Source organism: Sapajus apella, unplaced genomic scaffold (genome assembly GCF_009761245.1).
Source record: "Sapajus apella isolate SASKATOON/1434 unplaced genomic scaffold, GSC_monkey_1.0 scaffold51, whole genome shotgun sequence".
Classification (NCBI taxonomy): Eukaryota; Metazoa; Chordata; class Mammalia; order Primates; family Cebidae; genus Sapajus; species Sapajus apella.
Window position 1 is genome coordinate 11148036 of NW_022436991.1, and position 19497 is coordinate 11167532.

General features: G+C 38.5%; 1 protein-coding gene across 4 annotated transcripts in view; it reads left to right on the forward strand.

Annotated features, from left to right (window-relative positions):
* TNRC6A (trinucleotide repeat containing adaptor 6A) overlaps positions 1 to 19497 on the forward strand; it is a 221969-nt gene that overhangs the window by 131736 nt on the left and 70736 nt on the right. For all 4 annotated transcript variants that reach the window (XM_032242977.1, XM_032242975.1, XM_032242976.1 and 1 more), the window contains exon 3: positions 12151 to 12238. In XM_032242977.1, coding sequence (XP_032098868.1) covers positions 12151 to 12238 — 88 coding nt within the window. The remainder of the gene's footprint in view (positions 1 to 12150; positions 12239 to 19497) is intronic.

The window sequence follows — 19497 nt, forward strand, 5'->3', positions numbered from 1 at the left end:
TGGACGTGCTAGTTTCTCCACATCCTTTCCATTGCCAGCATTTGTTAGGGTCCTTCTTTCTGAATTTAGGCATCGTAATGGATGTAAAGTGGTATCTCATTGTGGTTTTGATTTACATTTTCCTAATGGCTAATGATGAATAGCATCTTTTCATGTCCTTATTGGCCATTTGTATATCTGATCTGAGAAGTGGTCATTCAGATTTTTTCCCGTTTTTAAATTAGGTAAAATGTCATTGAAAAAGTTCTTAATATAGTTTAGATACAAGTCCTTTATTAGATATATGATTTATAGATATTTTTTCCTATTCTGTGTTTTTTTTTTTTTCAGTTTCTTTTTTTTGGGGGGGGAGGGAGATGGAGTCTTGCTCTGTTGCCTAGGCTGGAGTGCAGTGGCATGATGTCAGCTCTTTGCAAACTCCACCTCTGAGGTTCAAGCGATTCTCCTGCTTCAGTCTCCTGAATAGCTGGGATTATAGCCATGTACCACCACATTTGGCTAATTTTTCTATTTTTAATAGAGACAGGTTTTTACCACATTGGCTAGGCCGGTCTTGAACCCCTGACCTCAAATGATCCACCTGCCTCTTCCTCCCAGAATGCTGGGATTACAGGAGTGAGCCACTGCACCCAGCCTCTTTTCACTTTCTTGAAGAGTCCCTTAAAGCACAAAAAAATTTAAAATTTGTAAATCTGGGTTACCAATATTTTTTTCTGTTGCTTGTGCACTTGGCAACAAATCCAAGGTCACAAAGATTTGCTTGTGTTCTAACAATTTTATAGTTTTGATTCTTACGTTTAAGTCTGTAATTCATTTTGAGTTAAGTTTTGCGTATAGCATGAGGGCTCCAACTTCATTCTTGTTACATAACTATCCAGTTATTCCAGCTTCGTTTGTTGAAAAGACTTTCATCTTGGTACCCTGTTGAAGGTCATTTGATAATAAAATGAAGAATTATTTTTGGACTCTATTCTGTTGATACTTTGTGTTCATCTTTACGCCACTTCCACACTATCATGATTACTGTAGCTTCGTGACAAGTTTGGAATCAGTATGAGTCTTCCTTCAAGATTGCATTGACTGGATAAGCAGAGACTACTTAAAAAAATTTTTTTTAAAGATGGCATTGATCATTCTGGTTGCATTTGTTTCTTTCTTTGTTTTGAGACGGAGCTTTGCTTTTGTCGCCCTGGCTGGAGTGCAAAGGTGCTGTCTTGGCTCACTGCAACCTCTGCCTCCCGGGTTCAAGTGATTCTCCTGCCTCAGCCTCCTGAGTATCTGAGATTACAGGCATGCGCCACCACACCTGGCTAGTTTATTTTTATTTTTTATTTTAATTTTTTGAGATGGAGTCTCGTTCTGCTGCCAGGCTGGAGTGCAGTGGCACAATCCCTGCTCACTTCAGCCTCCCCCTCTCAGGTTCAAGTGATTCTCCTGCCTCAGCCTCCTGAGTAGCTGGGACTACAGGTGTGTGTCACCACACCCAGCTAGTTTTTGTATTTTTAGCAGAGACTGGGTTTCACCATGTTGGCCAGGCTGATCTCGAACTCCTGACGTTAGTTGATCCACCTGATTTGGCCTCCCAAAATGCTGGGATTACAGGCGTGAGCCACCACACCCGGCCTCTGGTTGCTTTCCTATATGAATTTTTTGGATCAGCTTCTCAGTTTCAGCAAAAAGACAGCTGAGATTTTGATAGGAATAGTGTTGATTATGTAGGTCATTGTGAACAGTATTGCATTTTACAATATTAAGTCTTCCAGTTCATCAACATGGAATCTTTTTCTGTTTATTTAGGTCTTTAATTGTCATCAAAGATGTTATATAGTTTTCAGTGTGTAATTGTGCTTCTTTTGTGAAGTTTATTCCTAAATCTTTTTGATGCTATTGTAGATGGAATTGTTTTCTTGATTTACTTTTTGGGCTGTCTACCACTACTGTATAGAAATACAGTAGATTTTTTAAAGTTTTAAAATTGTGGTGAAACACATAAAATTTACCATCTTATGCATTTTAAATGGCGTAGTTCAGTGGTGTTAAGTCCATTCACGTTGTGCAACCATCACCACCATCCATCTCTGTAACTCTTCATCTTGTAAAACGGAAACTCTGTACTCATTAATTAAATCATAACTCCTCATTCCCTTCAGCTCTTGGCAGCCACCATTCCACTTTCTGTCTCTATGCATTTGATTATTCTAGATACCTCATTAGTGGAGTCATAGTGTCCTTTGTGACTGGCTTATTTCACTTAGCATAGTGTCCTCAAGGTTTGTCCATGTTGTAGCATGTGTCAGCCAATTGATTTTTGTATGTCGATCCTGTCTCCTGCAGCTGTGCAGTTCATTAGTTCCAGTGGTCTTTATGTGTATAGATTCATTAGGAGTTTCTACGTATAAGAGCCTGTCATCTGTGAATAGTTTTACATCTTCTTTTCCAATTTTGGTGCACACTTACACGTGCACTCTCTTTATTCTGACTGGAATCTCCAGCTCAATGTTGAATAGGAAGTGACAAGATCAGACATCCTTGTCTTGTTCTTAATTTTGAGGAAAAATACGGAGTCTTTATCATTATGTATGTTGTGAGCTGTGGGCCTTTATCAGGTTAAGGAAATTTTCTTTTATTCCAATTTTGAGTGTGTGTGTTTTGTGAAAGGGTGCTGGATTTTGTCAGATGCTTTTTCTGAGTCTCTTGAAATCATCATGTAGCTTTGTCCATTCTGTTAATGTAATATATGTCATTGATTGATTTTCTTGTTAAACCAACCTTGCATTCCTGGGTTAAATCCACTTTGTGTAGTCCTTTTTGTATGTTGCCAGATTTGGTTTGTTAGTCTTTTGTGGAGGAGTTTTATGTTTGTATTCATAAGGGTTATTGGCCTATAGATTTATCTTTTGATATCATGGTTTTCTTGTAGTACCTGGTACCTGATTTGGTCTGGTTTGGAATCTGGGACCTTTAGCTGTTGGTTTTGCATCCACCTAATTCTACCTTGTGCTATAATAACTGTTTTTATGTATTCAGTTTTATTTTCTTCTGTATGTACTCCCTCCTTTGGTTGCAACCTTCTTTGCATCCTAACCTTAGCTTAGTGCAGTGCTTTGCACCTAGTCTCTCATCACTAGCAATTAGTATACACTTTAAAATTTTTATTTATTTTATTTTTTGGAGACACAGTCTTGCTTTGTTGCCTAGTCTGGAATATAGTGGCATGATCGTGGCTCACTGTAGTGTTGATTCATGGGCTCAAGTGATCCTTGTGCTTCAGCCTGCTGAGTAGCTGGGACTACAGGCATGTACCACTGTACCTGGCTAATTTTTTAATTTTTGTAGAGACAGGGTCTTGCTATGTTGCCCAGGCTTGTCTCAAATGCCTGGCCTCAGGTGATCCTACCACCTTGGCTTTCCAAAGCACTGGGATTACAGGTGTGAGTCACCACACCTAGTCTCAGTGTATGCTTTTTAGATGCATCTGTTAAGTACTTCATCTGCATTACACGGTTAAACCTTCACAACTACCCATTGAGAGAGGATGATGAAGCCTTCAGAGAAATGAAGTAAATTGCTTAAGGTTACACTTGTAGGTGGTGGAATTGAGGTTTAAGACTGCTTCTATTTGACATTTGAACCTAGGAGTCTTCACTGCATGCTATGCAGCCTGAGAAATGCTTGTCTGAATAGATGGGAATTGAACTGGTCTTTAAAGGAGAAGTAACATATGGGTGAGATTAAAAATTAAGAGTGCATTTTTGGTTGTGGTATTGGGGTTATAGTGTTAGTAAAGGCAAAGAAGCAGGAATTTGAATCTAATTAAAGTGTCAGTGACAGGGAGTATTGTACAAGTAGGACTGTTTTTTTTGTCCCCAGAGCAGTAATTAGTCCTATTTGGAAGAGTGAGATTAACATCTAAAACAATTAGGGAAGTCCGGATGCAGTAGTTCAAGCCTGTAATCCCAGCACTTTAGGATGCTGAGGCAGGTGGATCACCTGAGGTCAGGAGTTTGAGACCAGCCTGTCCAGCATGGCAAAACCCTGTCTCTATTAAAAATACAAAAATTAGCCAGGTTTGGTGGTGGGTGCTTGTAGTCCGAGCTACTCAGGAGTATTGTACAAGTAGGCAGGAGGCTCCCTTGAACCGGGGAGGCGGAGGTGGCTATGAGCTGAGGTTGCGCCATTGCCCTCCAGCCTGGGTGACACAGATGCTGTCTCAAAATAAAATAATTAGAAAATGAGTATTGTTTAATTAGAGATCAAGGGTGAGGTTTGTTTGGATTGGAAAGAATCATGAAGGAACTAGTAATTAAGCCTTAAAAGAAGAGTAGAATTTGGGTGGGTAGATTTAGCAAACTGAGTTTTGGGTCAGCCTTACCACAGCCTTGTACCATCTGACAAGTCATTAGGACTTTCTGATCTTCAATTTCTTTAACTGTCAAAGGGGAATAATATCAGTTCTATGTTTCAGGGTTGTGGATTCAAACTGGGTAATAGAGTATTTTGTAAATGGTAGATGTTTCTGTCCTTATGGTGGAGTATCTATTTTCTCAGTTTCTGAACTCACTAATTTTCTTCAGTCTGAGCCTTTAATTAATTAATTATTATTTTTGAGAAAGGGCTTTACTCTGTCACCCAGGCTGGAGCACAGTATAGAATGATCTTAGCTTACTGTGCACCCGCTGCTTCCCAGGCTCAAGTGATCTTCCCGCCTCATCCTCCTGAATAGTTGGGACTATAGGCATGCGCCACCATACCCAGTTAATTTTTGTATATTTGTGGAGACAGGGTTTTGCCATGTCGCCCAAGCTGGTCTTGAACTCCTAGGCCCAAGCAGTCTACCTCAGCCTCCCAAAGTGCTACGATTGCAGGCATGAGCCACCGTGTTCTGCTGAGCTTTTTATTTTGAATTAATTTCAGATGTAGAGAAATGCAAGAATAGGACAAAGAACTTCTGAATATCCTTAACCCTTAATCCTCAAATGTTAACATTTAATCACATTTATTTTATTATTTCCTCTTTTTTATATACATACTGGTTTTGTTTTGTTTTGTTTTTTACCATTTAAAAGTAACTTACAGACATGATAACCCCTTTACTCCCAAACATCAAAGATGTTTTCTTACTAACTTCAGTACCATTATGAAAATGGGCACAATAACACTGCCACAGTCTTAATAGCAGATCTACAGATCTTATTCAAATTTTGCCAGTTATCTCAACAATTCCCTTCAGAGCCAAACAAATTTTGTTTTTCCTGGTCAGGTCTTCAATCCAAGATCACAAGTAGCATTTAGTTTTTATGTTTGTTTAGTTTCCTGCATTCTGGAAGTTTCTTGGTTTCTGTTCTTCAGGATCTTGATTTTTTTTTTTTTTTTTTCCCCAGAGGGAGTCTCACTCTGTCACTCAGGCTGGAGTACAGTGGCACGATGTCAGCTCACTGCAACCCCCCGCCTCTCGGGTTCAAGCAATTCTCCTGCCTCAGCCTCCCGAGTAGCTGGGACTACACGTGCTCACCACCATGCCTGGCTAATTTTTGTATTTTTAGTAGAGACAGGGTTTCACCATGTTGATCATACTGGTCTTGAACTCCTGACCTCATGATCTGCCTGCTTCGGCCTCCCAAAGTGCTGGGATTATAGGCGTGAGCCACGGCGTCCTCTTGGACCTTGATACTTTTAAAGAATACAGGCTAGTTACTTTATAGAATGTCCCTCAGTCTATATTTGTCTGATATTTCCTTATGACCTGATCAGGTTATGCATTTTTGGCAGGAATAGTACAGAACTTATGTGTTACTCTCAGTACATAATGTCAGGAGATGCATGATGTCCTTTTACCCCATTATTGGTGATGGTTAACTTCAACTGCTTGGGTAACGTGGTCTCTGTCAGGTTTCATCACTGTAAAATTAGTATTTTTCCTCTTGTAATTAATAACACTGTTGTTGGGAGATGCATTGAGAGTATGTAAATGTCTTGTTTCTCATCAATGTGCTTGCCTTAACCAATAGGGCCAAATAGTGAGTTTTAAAGTCTACCATTCTTTCTGCATTAGTTGACATTTTGCTGTAAGATTTGGTACTTCTCCCCATTCACTCACTCACTCACTGATTCATATCAGTATGGATTCTTATTTTATTCAGTGGTTTATAATTTTTTATTAGCATAACTTATTGCTCAAATTATGGTGCTAGTGGAAGCCCCTTTCAAGTTCAACTTCCCACTTTTTGAAGAGTTTCATACTGTCATCTGAATCCTTATTGCTACCTGTTTGTATGCTATTCTCTTTCCTTCCTAAGGGGAAGACATGCCAGCTAGAGCTGACTTAAGAAATGTACAGCATTGTTGCCACCCTGTTTATTGTCCTCTTGTCTGTTCATACTCTGTCACAAATACATATTTTTATTAATTTGTGTATGTACCTCCAGAATTTCTTTATACACCTACAAGGACATGTAAATATGTATATTCATATCCCTCCCAACACAAAAAGATCCTTCCCACACTGAGGCTTAGATTTTGTTTAGTTGTTTTTCCGGTTACCTTTATGCCTTCCTGATCCTTTCACATCAGGATGTAGAGGAAACCTTAGTTTCATAGCTGCATAATATTCCATTTTATAAATGTATCCATTTTATTTAACTATTTCTGTATTTGTAGGTAATTATCAGTTATTGTAAATAGCCTCTAGCATGTTCTCTACCCTTCCATATGATAATCCCTTTCCACTTCCAGGTAAGTGTTAGTCATCCTTATTTTAAAACAATCTACAAAACTTTGTTTTATCCTGTCTTCTTCATTTTACTGCTGAAGCTTTTGGAAAAACTGATCCAAATCTCCATCTCACATCCTTACCTATTTTTGCTGCAGTTCAGCTTTCATCTTTACTGTCTGGTGAATTCTATAATTTTGAAGGTTACCAGTGACTTCCTATTGTGTAGTGCTAGACTGGTGTTGGTGATTAATTTAGGTAGGAGGATAAAAATGAGAAAAGGAATAGGGGGGTGGTAATCAAATGGGGAAAGAGGAAGACTGGAAGGAAATAGAAGGTGGGATCTGCAAGGGAGAAAGTAGGGGAACAGAATGTTTTTTGGCAGAAGATGTGAAGTGTATTTTTATTTCTAGCTTGTAACATACAGCTGGCATCTATGTGAGGATGAGCTGGCTTGTGGTGTGTTGCTGACTGATAGGCTAGTTGGGCCCTCTAGAAAGTTGCTTCCTGTTTTCTGTTTCCTAAAGCAAAATAGACACCTAACCCCTTGTCCTGTTATTGTCATTTCTCCCTTCGTTGTTCAGGGTGGTGTGCAGTGGCACAGTCATAGCTCACTGCAGCCTTCAGCTCCTAGGCTCACTTGATTCTCAGGCCTCAGCCTTCCGTGCAGTTGAGACTGCAGGTATGCACCACCACCCCCAGCTAATTGTTATGCTATCTTGAATGATCTCAGATGTATTCTTTCCTTTCTTTTTTCACTGCCGCCATGGTAGTTTGAGGAGCTACACGTTCACTTAGATTTTTTGCAATGGTCTTCTCACCCTGTTTTGCTGATTTATTGCCTGTTCTTACCCAACATTTTCCCTCCCTTTTTCAATTCCAGTCAATGCTCATCCCTGGAATTGTCATGCTGACAAGTCTCCATACTTTGCTCATGCTCATACCTTTCTGTGCTCCTAAAAAATTTTGCCTCTTTTTCACAAGCCAGCTCAACTTCTTACTGCTCCATGAAGCCTTCCACAGTTATAACAGCTCTTAAACATGTCTTACTTCACTAAACTTGTTTACAACCTGTACCAAATGTTTGCTTGTTTTCTTATTTCAGATGTGTTCAGTTGTTCCTACAAAATTGTAGAAATTTTTTTCCTACAAGAAAATCATGTTTCTTGACTGGGTGCAGTGGTCCACCCTTGTAATTCCAGTGCTTTGATAGGCCTAGGTAGCAGGATTGCTTGAGCCCGGGAGTTTGAGACCAGCACCACCTCCCTCCAGCCTGGGACAACAGAGTGAGACTGTCTGTCTATAAATAAGTAAATGAGAAGTTCAGTGCCTGAGGTTTCTATTGGGAGCTGGTTTTGTACACTAGAAATCTACCTTCCCCCCACTTTTAAATTACTGTGTAGTATTCCATGATGTGAATACAGTATGATTTAACTTTTCCCTATAGATTGGTTTTTGGTTATGATTTTAATGCTGCAGTGTCTGTCTTTGTGTAGTTTCCTTTCTCAGAGACTTAAATTTGAATTGATTAATCATAAGGTTGTGACATTTAAAAATTCATTGTGAATAGATATTTCCAAATTGCTCACCAGAAGCTTAGTGCTAGTCCATACATACTTCCAATAGCAGTGTACAAGAGTACTCTTCAGAAGGGATTAATTTAATGATATTCAGATTGGGAATGTAGGAAAAGTTGAACATCAAGTGTCAGGAAGCACAAGAGTAAAAGGGGCATTCTAACCCTGAGGTGTACCCTGCTGCCATGATAGGCCCTTTAAATAGAGACAGACTCTCACTATGTTGCCTCTTCTGTTCTCAAACTCCTGTCCTCCCAGAGTGCTGGGATTACAGGCCTGAGCCACCATACCTAGCCAGAAACACATTCTTGAACCGTACAGGTAAATCATTTGTAGTGGGTACTGGAAGATATGGGCAAAATTTGAAGCTTAGCTTGATTCGTTGTGTGGAATATACTATCCTAATCTTGATCTGTTTGTTTTTCAGATCCAAACATTGCATTTCCTGTAGTCAATGTATGTCAACTTTAAAACACAACTTACACACAGTAAAATTCAGACATTGAGTGTACTGGTGAATGACTTGACAAATGTATTCACCCATGTAACTACCACTCCAATCAAGTTAGAAAACGTTTCCATCTTCCTAGAAAGTTTCCTCAGTGGCATTGATTTTTATAGGCCACCACAAAGGCTTTATACATGAGATGCAGGACATAAGTCAAACGCTGATAAAAGGGGAGTCTGGTTTTTGCAGAGCAAGGAGATAGATTCACAGAACTTACAGATATGAGGTATCCTGCAAAGTAGCCTTCAGGGCATGGATGATTGCTAACTGGAGTGTTGTCTTGGTGCCACATGCATCAAACAGGGTGGCCCACTTAGGCCTTTCAAATCCATCAGCCCTTATTCCTCTTGATAGTTGTGGTAAATGATATAGTCAAATGTCTTAAATGAATCTCTATTAACATTTAACTCCTGGAAGCTGATGTGTTTGGGTACAGATTTTTTTGGTTGTTTTTTTTTTTCAATTGACTTTCCGAAGGAGGAGATGTGGGAAAAGCATGATGGGTTGGCTGTGATGATGGTGTTGAAGAACAGAACTTATTCCCCTCTCTGCTTATAGTTTTGGCTGGTATTCTGATATTTCCTTGAGAAGGAATGTGGTACATCTTTTAGGTACTAAGGGGGATATTTTGGTCAGGAAAACGCTTGGTAGTTGTCTCATCAGAGAGTCTTTAAAATGAAGTTTGAGAAAGGAGAAAATATTCCAGTTAATTAGAGACCATTACATGGAGTAAAATTATAGTGACACAGAAGATCAGAAAAGGGCATGTCTGTAATTCACAGCAGAACATGAAGAACAAATGCTGAAGGTGCTAGATGTTTCTGAAAGATAAGTACCTATAATATTTTGACACAGGTAGGGTAAAGACAAGCCTTTTGGGTGCCACTAAGGATTGGTGAGTTGGATTCATGACTAGTCAATTGAGTGCTTACTAGATAAGCTTTGTACTAAGTAAGCACTCCTAATTCTTATAAAAATGCTATGATATTAACGTATGGTCATTTATCCCCAGTTTTTGTTTGTTTCTTCCATGAAACAGAGGCTGAAGAAGATTAAGTATTTTGAGCTAGTAATCAGCTTTTAATCTTGAATTCTGCATGTGTCAGGGTAGGTAACATGCCAGTGGTGTAAGCTAGTTGATGTTGTTTACTGAATTTACCCTGCTGCTCTCATATGCTGTGGCTGTCTTGCTCCCTGACTTCCCCTGGATTGTAGTGTGAGTGAGCTTGTTCAGTCCTACTACCTCCCGCACACAGAATTCAAAAGAGAGTGAGTCATGGCCACAGTTGGCAGAAATCTGTTATGTTACTCCATTAGCCACATGACACTTCTGCTTGTAACAAAAATGGCAGTGAAATATGGCAGCAGTTACCATAGTGTTCTTCCAGTTATCCTCTTAGCTGATTTTAGTAGTCCTATACTTAACTTCACTAAGTTTTCATCAGTTGTGCATAATATCATTCATTTTTCAGTTTCTGTCTGCATCTCCTCTCATTCTCTTCCATCAGCAAAGCCAACTTAAATTTTGTTTAATCTCATTGCAGTCCATCCATAGCAAACCCTTCCAGTTTCTTAGGCACTTGCCTCTTTCTCCTTTTATCTTCCCTACTTCCGTATGCACTGCAGCCTTGATAAATGATGTGCAGTTTTCAAATGTCTAGTTCGTATCTCCAAACCTCTCCATGTCTGCCCAATATTCTTAGTGTCCCCTCTGGAAAGTTTCCTCAGGGCAGAGTTAGGTATTTTCATTGTGTGTGGTGCTTTTCTTTAGGTAACTGGTGATTTTGATTGTTGGCATTATGAATGAAGGCTTAGGGTCTAGACTTTACGGTGATGACTGTAGGAGTGAGTTTCTTCCACCTTTGCGTAGGTTTCTTTCCCCAGTAGATTCCTTCCCTGAATGGGAAGGCTGATCTATGTGTAGAGTGTTGATTTGCAGGCTTTACTTTACACTGTGATGGAGGGAGTGGCAGCAGCCTCCAATAAGAGGGTTTTGTTCTGGGACAGCCCGACCCTTTCAAGAACTTATCAGACTCCTGTGGAAAGTTTTGTTTCTTTAGAGAGTATTGTTTGGCTTTAGGCTGCATTCAGAAGCAGTTACTACCTGTGGCCTCATCCGCATCTGGATGGGAAGTAGGTGAGAGGGGTTGAGTAGCTATGGCTTTTCTATTCCTTTGTCTGTCTTTTTGCCTCATGCTCTCCTGCTCTGGTCTTCTGGGACGCTCTCTAGAGCTCCACCAGAAAGGATGTTACCTAAAACATCCATTTTAGACTTCTCCTGTGTTTATGCTTAGGTGAGGCAGTTTTTGCTCCTGTTTATTCATCAGCTCTGAATGGAATAAAAAAGTAATAACCTTTTTTTCCTGAAAGGTAATAACCTGTTTGCTGAAACACATCTGCCCAGTCTGTCACTTTGAAATCCTGAACCAGAGGTTCTGTTGACAACTTTAACCATTTGAGATTTAACAAATTTAAACAAACTTCTTTAAAGAATACATTTTTAGGCCATATGTGGTGGGACAACCTGCAATCCCAGTCCTCATGCCTGCAACCCCAACACCTTGGGAGGCTGAGGCGGGCAGATCACTTGAGGTCAGGAGTTTGAGACCAGCCTGGCCAGCTTGTTGAAACCACATCTCTACTAAAAATACAAAAATTAGCCAAGCATGGTGGCGGGTGCCCGTAATCCCAGCTACTCAGGAGGCTGAGGCAGGAGAATCACTTGAACCTGGGAGGCGGAGATCGCGCCCCTGTACTCCAGCCTGGGCAATAGAGCAAGATTCCATCTCAAAACAAACAAACAGTAGTACATTATTGTTTCCCAAGAATTGATAGAATACTTTGGTATGTTTATAGAATATGAACTTGTAATGCTGAAATACAAGTCACCTATTTAATAAGTTATGTTCTAAAAATATTTACAAAGCTGTTTAGAGCAAGGAAAACTAAAGGTAGCTCCCAGAAACCTAGCTGGGAGAGGATTGTGGGGTGCTCTTAGGCTACTAATTGATAATCGAGGCCAGTAGTAGGGTAACTCCAGCTTAAATGATGATATTTACATTCTAGGATTGGAAGAAATTGCTTGTTTTCCAGTGTAAAATTTGCTAATTTTAGGTTGTCTTCTTTGATATGATATTAAGATAAAAGCTGTAGTACCTGTATTAAAGTATATTGTACCATATAGTGGCTATACAGTTAGAGGTAGGTTGCAAGTTGTGTTTTATTTCAATGAATGATAAAAGAATAATTTGCCATGTCTTCTGATAAGAGTGAAAAAGTGAAAATGAACCTGTATGCAGCATTATTTTTATTTCTTCATACATTTTGGGAAAGTTAATTGCAACTGTGTGGTTCAGGGATTTAGTGCAAGAAGAAGAACAGTTGATGGAAGAAAAGAAAAAGAAAAAAGACGACAAGAAAAAGAAGGAAGCTGCTCAAAAGAAGGTAGTATGTGTATAAACTATTTATATTAAGCAGTTTAAACATAGAATTAAAAAGAAAATTATTTGATTTAATGTTTTGGTTTCAATGGAGATTCATTAATATTTAATGTCTTTGAATATGCATATAAAGTAACTTGCTGAATTTGTACAATTTAATGCATAGTTGTTTAATCTTGTCAATAGTTTTTCAAAGGTAAGTACATTTTATAGATGTTTATCTTTCAAATAGCTGTTCCTGGGTGTTTCATAACATATCATTCTTTAAGTGGGAAGAGTGTGGAATTTGAGCCATGTTGAGAGGATTTAAAATCTCATTCTCCCACATAACACATAGAATGGTGTGGCCTTCAATTTTATTTCGCCTCTCTGGGCCTTAGTTTCCTTGTGTTTTGTTAAATGAGGTTTGAATTAAGTGAGATGATGTTATTATGTGTACTGTAGTAATAGAATATTAAGGGAAATCCAAATAAACATAACAGGAAGTAACGTGTCAGTTCCTTTTCCCCTTTTTATTTAGTACCTGGGCTGATTTTTAAAGTTTTCAGTGTATATTAGCCTTAAACCTAGGACGTTGTTTACTGCAAGAGAATTGTAAACTAGCTAATGTAGTATAAGAAGCTATAACTAAATGCAAAGTAAAAAATAAAAAATATGTCTGTAATTAAAAATTTTCCAAATTGTTAATACTAAAAGTCGATAATAGTTAAATTGGGCACTCATCTATGTCAAGGTTTCAAGACATTAAAATGTTCTAAAAGACCTAGTGAAATTACTGTTTCAATTCTCAATTCTAATGAAAAATTATTTTAATTTCTAATATATGCCACTTTTGAGCCAGGCATGTGTTAGGAACTGGATATAGACTATAGCAAGATACTTATGTCCTTATTATTTAGTAGGGGGAAAACACAGGCTATAAAACCATGGCACGTGAGGCATTTATGGGTAACTGTTGCAGTGCAGAGAAAGGTGCGTGACTCAGCCTGAGATGGGGCAGAGGGACAGAGAAATTTCCTTAGAGTAGAAATTATTCAGGTGAATAAGGAGCAGAATAGAAAAGGATTCCAAACAGTGAAAACTCAGAAATAAATTGTAGCTTGTCTGTGTTAAAAGATGGATTTTGCTTGAGGGAAAGGGAGGGAACCAAGGGTAGAACTCTGAAGAGTTGAGCTAGGAAAGGTTAGTAGGTTTTCTGAAGGCTTTGGGGAAAAATCTGAAAATGTTTTAATAGAATGACACATAAAAGTTTGTATTTTAGTATGTTTACCTTGAAAAATTGTGGAATTCTACAAAAAATTAGCTGGGCATGGTGGCGCATGCCTGTAGTCCCAGCTACTCAGGAGGCTGAGGCAGGAGAATTGCCTGAACCCAGGAGGCGGAGGTTGCGGTGAGCCGAGATCGCGCCATTGCACTCCAGCCTTGGTAACAAGAGAGAAACTCCGTCTCCAAAAAAAAAAAAAAAAAAAGAAAAATTGTGGAATTGGATTACAAGGGGTAGATACCAGAGTCTGAAATACTGGTGAAGGGACTACTAAAGTAATCCACAAAATTTGTTTAAAGGATATAGAGGGAGAGTCAACTTAGATTTGACTTGCAGTTTCCAGATGAGTGACTACATTTGAGAATAGTTAATCTCACTCGGGGATACAAGGAAAGGGGAAATGATAAATAATTCAGTTCTACATGTCCTGAGCCTAGCGGTGTCATCAGCAAGCATTAGGGGAGGAAAATTAAGTGTGAGATGAGAGGAGATGATGTGGCCCTAGCCACCTACCTGGCTTTTGGTTGCTCTCAGGGGTGCCTGGGAAGGGATGCATAGGCTTATGCCACAGTTAGGGTTTTGGTAGACTTCTCATGTGGTTTGGAATTGACCGATGCCTTGGGCCTCTGTCAGAGGCTGTTTATTTTGGACAGTCTTTGCAGTCTGGTTGGTCATTGCTCAGAATTTCTTATGAGAGAGTTGTGTCTTCTGTAAGTCGGATGTTGGGGTAAAGGCTTATCAGACTTTGTTCCATGATGTGAAGTGCCATTTGCCAATGAAAAGGGCTTCTAAGAAACTTAAGAGGTTTACTGAAAAGGATGCTTGGGTATACTTTATGTAGATTCAATAGTTTGGCAAGCATCTGAGTGTTGAATTAGGCACTGTTGATCCCTGTGTCTAAGGAGTTCAAGAATTAGCTGATAAGTGCGAATGTATGTGAAATGGCTAGAGAAGAGGCCTAAGACAATATATAAGTGTATCTGATTGGAATTTATCCTATTTACTGAGAAATTTTAAGAAAGAGAGGGTCACTTGAATGACGCTTTTAAATACTGTATTTTTGTGAATATAATTTTAAAATTGTAACATACACAGTAATGGCTCTAATTGTTAAAGTACCTCTTTACGTTTTTGTATAGTCAAATCTCTAAATCACCAAGTCAATATAGGTGATCACTTATGTGTAGGTACCTTATAAATAAGCCTCTAACACATAAATGGTGATCATTATGCCATTTGACTTGTCCCCAAATCTGAAGTGACAGCTTTTCATACTGTTGCCTGCTTCATCCCTATCTCACCCCATGATTCCAGTCTCTCACCTCAACTATGTCCTTTACTAGAACCATCATCAGAGGCTTAGGGATATAAGTAATTTTTCCTTCTTTTGCCAGATCTTCAGTGCTGACAGGGTATTCCTGTATGTCTCATAGACACATCACAGTATCTGCCCACTGAACACAATATAAAGGAAGGTTTAATACCTCTAATAACAAATTCCATGCTCTCTCACTTATAAAATGATATGTTTAGCAGGCTAGGTTGCTACTGTAAATTAGACTGTTCTCCAAGTTTCAGATAACCAGCTTACAACTGAATTTGAATACAGCCTGTTGATGAAGTGAGGACAGCTGGTATTTCCATAGAGTGTTACCAATAGCTCTTGAAAAGAAAAGAAAACCCCCAAATGGCACACTTACAGCCCATATGAAGAATTGTGAGTCACAGAGTTTTTAAGACAGGTTTTCTGGAACTTGCCTTTTGTCTCTAGTAGGAACCAGCAGGTGTATCCAGGCAGATAGCTACATGAGCCAGGTGGCAGGCCCATTTATATAATTGTTGCAGCATAAACTCACACAGTAAAAAGTCTGTTTTATGTAATTTATATTTTCTTATTTTTGAAAAAGACCAGATATTATGTTCTAATAAATTTGTTCATTTTTAATATAAGGAACCTAAGCATCAGAATGAATTGTTTGACCTTGGTTTCATCATGGTTACAGAACCAGGAATATAATTGAAATCTGTCTCCTCCAGCTGGTGCTTTGCCAAAACCCTGTGCCATGACTTTATCGTTTTCATGCAGAACATTATCTTACACTTTGCTTTATTTTTTTAAATCATTTATAAAGGTGAACTTTAAAATTGGGAAATAATGTATCACATTAATTTTTATAATAGGGTATAAAATAGGTTCTTATGCCATGAATACAGAAAATGTATAGATTTAATAGTCCCCAATAGCCACTGTGGTTTGTTTTTTTTTTTTTTGTTTTGAGATGGAGTTTCGCTCTTGTTACCCAGGCTGGAGTGCAATGGCGCGATCTCGGCTCACCGCAACCTCCACCTCCTGGGTTCAGGCAATTCTCCTGCCTCAGCCTCCTGAGTAGCTGGGATTACAGGCACGCGCCACCATGCCCAGCTAATTTTTTGTAGTTTTAGTAGAGACGGGGTTTCACCGTGTTGACCAGGATGGTCTTGATCTCTTGACCTCGTGATCCACCCGCCTCGGCCTCCCAAAGTGCTGGGATTACAGGCGTGAGCCACCGCGCCTGGCCCTCACTGTGGTTTTTTAAAAAATTCACACCATGGGTTATTTTCTATTTTGAATAAAAAGCCAGATAATACAACTTCCTATAAAAACAGACACCAACAAGGCTTACAACAATATTTCCACTATGATAGTTTTTATTATTCTGTCATTTAAATATTAATTTAAATACTTAATTCTTTAAAGAGCTTTTTCACATTAAAAACAGGGCAATTTATATATTTCAGCCCTAGTACATTTCCAATCAATATGGAGACAGATGACTAGATGACTTTCTTTTTTAAAATTTTTTGAAAAGCCTTTTCATAAAAGATTATCTATAACAATCTTTTCTGTTTCATATCTAAGGACCAGGTCTATTATTTTCTGATTCTCAGGCTAGAAAATGATTTGATACAGCATGGAAATGTAGTTTCCATACTTAAAAAAAAAAGTGGGGGGGTGACAATAGTAGCAGTAGGTTACCATGGATTTCTTTCCAGGTTCTGTTTTTAGAAGAAATTTCTCGAAGCGGTCTTAAGGGAAATGTAAGGAAGAGGAAAAAGGAGGTTGAGAAATAGGTTAATTATAGAGGGATAGTTTAGTGTAACCTTTACTTTAAGCATGTAATTGTAGTTCCTAGAAAGCATATAATGGTTGAGGGCTAAGGAGAATGTTTCCACATCCATGGGCTTTTTGCTGTTACTGTGTTAAGAGCTGGAGGGATTTTTATAGGTGTTATTGACTTAAATATATTAAATTCAAGTTTAAATGAGATCTAGGTTATAGAGAGCTTACAGCGTTATTGCCATTTTTGAGGATCATATTCAGCAGTTTAATTAGTAAATTTTCTTGATAACCTTGGTGGTAACATGACCAGGCCTGAGTTGTGCACTTGTCGAGGGCAGTTAGGTGTTCTCTGACAATCTTGCCCCTCCTTATGCCTTACACTTCTCTTTCCCTCTTTTATAAGACTCGTTTTAGTCAACAGACCTGGATTCTAGACAGAGCGCTCATTACTAAGTCATAGGAAAGCTCTCTGAGCACTAGGTATCTCATTTAAAATCAGTGAATTGAACTAGATTAATTCTTTATTCTTAATGTTAGGTTATAATACGTGGCACAGTTAAGACATTGTGGATGATTAGAAAAAGAAAATCAAGACCTGGAAACGGGACGAGTGTAGAGTCAGCTTATTTCCAAATGTGAGAGCCAGGACTGAGCCAAAGAAAGCATGAGCAGATGGGGCTGAAGATAGCAGCCACTGCTGCCACAGCAGCAGCTGATGTCTGCTGAATGCTTTCTGTAAGTCAGGCCTTGTCCTAAGTGCTTTATATGAGTTAAATCCCTTTAACCTTACAACTCTGAGGCGGGTGTTTTTGCCACAGTTCTATAGTTGAGGAAACTAAGCTTTAGAGAAGTTAACACATTTAAGTGGCAGGGTCACACAGTGTAAGTGGCAGAACCAGGCAGGCAGTCAGGCCTGAGATTCTGAGGTCTTAACCACTGAGTGTGCTTCAGGACCATGGCGTTGGGACAAGCAGTGCAGGGCCTGACAGTAAAGGAGGTGGGGTGCTGTGCTCTGCCACTGCGCTGCTGTCTTTAGTAATGAAGGAGATGGTTGTGATCATTGCTCGTGGAACCATAGCTCAGATTTTTTTAAATAATAATATATTAAAAATGGAAATAATTTTGCTTCTAGATTGGCCAGAATCTTTTAATTATCTGTGTGAGAGGATTTACAGTGATACTTCACATTTGAAATACTGTTGTATAGTTTTTCTGAAATATATCTTTCACATTTTATTATTTGACCCTCATAACAACCCTGAAAGATAAGCAGGACAGTTATTTTGTCCATTGGAGAAATTAGGAAACTGAGACCCGGAGGGTTAAAATGATCTGATCATTTCAAAGTAAAAAGAACCAGTCAAGATTAATTTTAATATATTTTATATAACCTAATATAGCTAAAATGTTGCTATTTTGACATGTTGTCAGTATAAAATATTAATGAGGCATTTTGTGTTCTTTTTAAAATATCAAATATTAGAAATCTGATGTGCGTTTTGCTCATCTCACTTCAGACTAGCCACATTTCTATCAGTGGTCAGTAGCGACAGGTGGCTAGTGGCAATTGTTTTGGACAGTGCAGGCAATTAAAATGACTGACCCCACCTGGAAAATTCTTTTTAATAATTTGAGTAATGTACTAGGCCTCCACACCAGCCCACAAAAACCTGTTTTAAAGAAGTGGAACTCTTAGTTCTGTTTCTTCCTATTCCGTGAAGAGCTCTTGGTTTCTATAACACTACTTTCATTCCTTCAATGCATTAAGTTTGATTCTGAGGGGCAGATACACCTTGGGTGTCTCCATGGGGCCATTCTCTGTAGATGACAGAATATTGAATGAGGTTGACCATTGTTTTGAAGCAACATGGAGTTTTTCCAAAGTTGTTGTGTAGCATATGTCCTTTATGTCATAAGGCTTAGAACAACAACACTGTATACTTTGTTTTGTTTTGCTGTGTTTTTTTGCAGAGACGAGGTTTCTCCATGTTGGCCAGGCTGACCTCACAAACTCCTGGCCTCAAGCATCCGCCCGTCTTCTGCCTCCCAGAGTGCTGGGATTACAGGTGTGAGCCAGCCACACCTGGCCTACTTTGGATTTCGATTATCTGGTCATTGTTTCAATGTTCTGAAACTTAGTTTCCATTGGAAGTAAATTGTGAAAGAGACCAGGAGTGTTGGCGGGTAGGGGGAAAGCTTTCAACATATAAAAGAAACTTTGTGCCAACTCTTTGGCATCAGAAGATTATGCATCTTATTGTTTGACATGACATTTCTAATGCCTAAAAGTGTTCGTATACTAACTTCCCTCTGATAAGACTTGTTTTTCTACTCTCAAATTTTAACAAGAATTTTCCCAAAAACACATGAAGTGTTGTTAGCCAGTTGACTGGTTGTTTGGCATTGTCTTTCCATCAAAAATGTTTTTTGTTTTTTTGTTTTTTGTTTTAATTTAAATTTTGATCCATAGAGTAAAAGATGAGCCTCCATTATTTTGTATTTCACTAGTGCTCTAAAATTTAGCAAAGCACTTAGTGGTATATTGAGACTCCCTGACTTTCTGGGGAAAGGTTAATGTTTGGTGTGGCTTCAATATTAGGATAATTACTATGGCTTTTATCAAATATATCTATAATAATATAATTTAAAATGGTATTTTTTATAACAGTAATTTCATATAACTAAGCAAAATGAATTATCATGCCCCGTGGCAGTTAAGAAAAGCTTTATCTCCATTTAGAAACAACTCCTGGTTATTCAGTTACTAATTATTCAGTCTTTCCTCACCTCCCTTTCTGTTCTTGTATCTGTTTATCTGTTATTTTCAGGATTCCAATAATATTGATCTTGATCAAAAGGTTGATTTTTTTTTTTTTTTTTTTTTTTTTTTTTTTTTTTT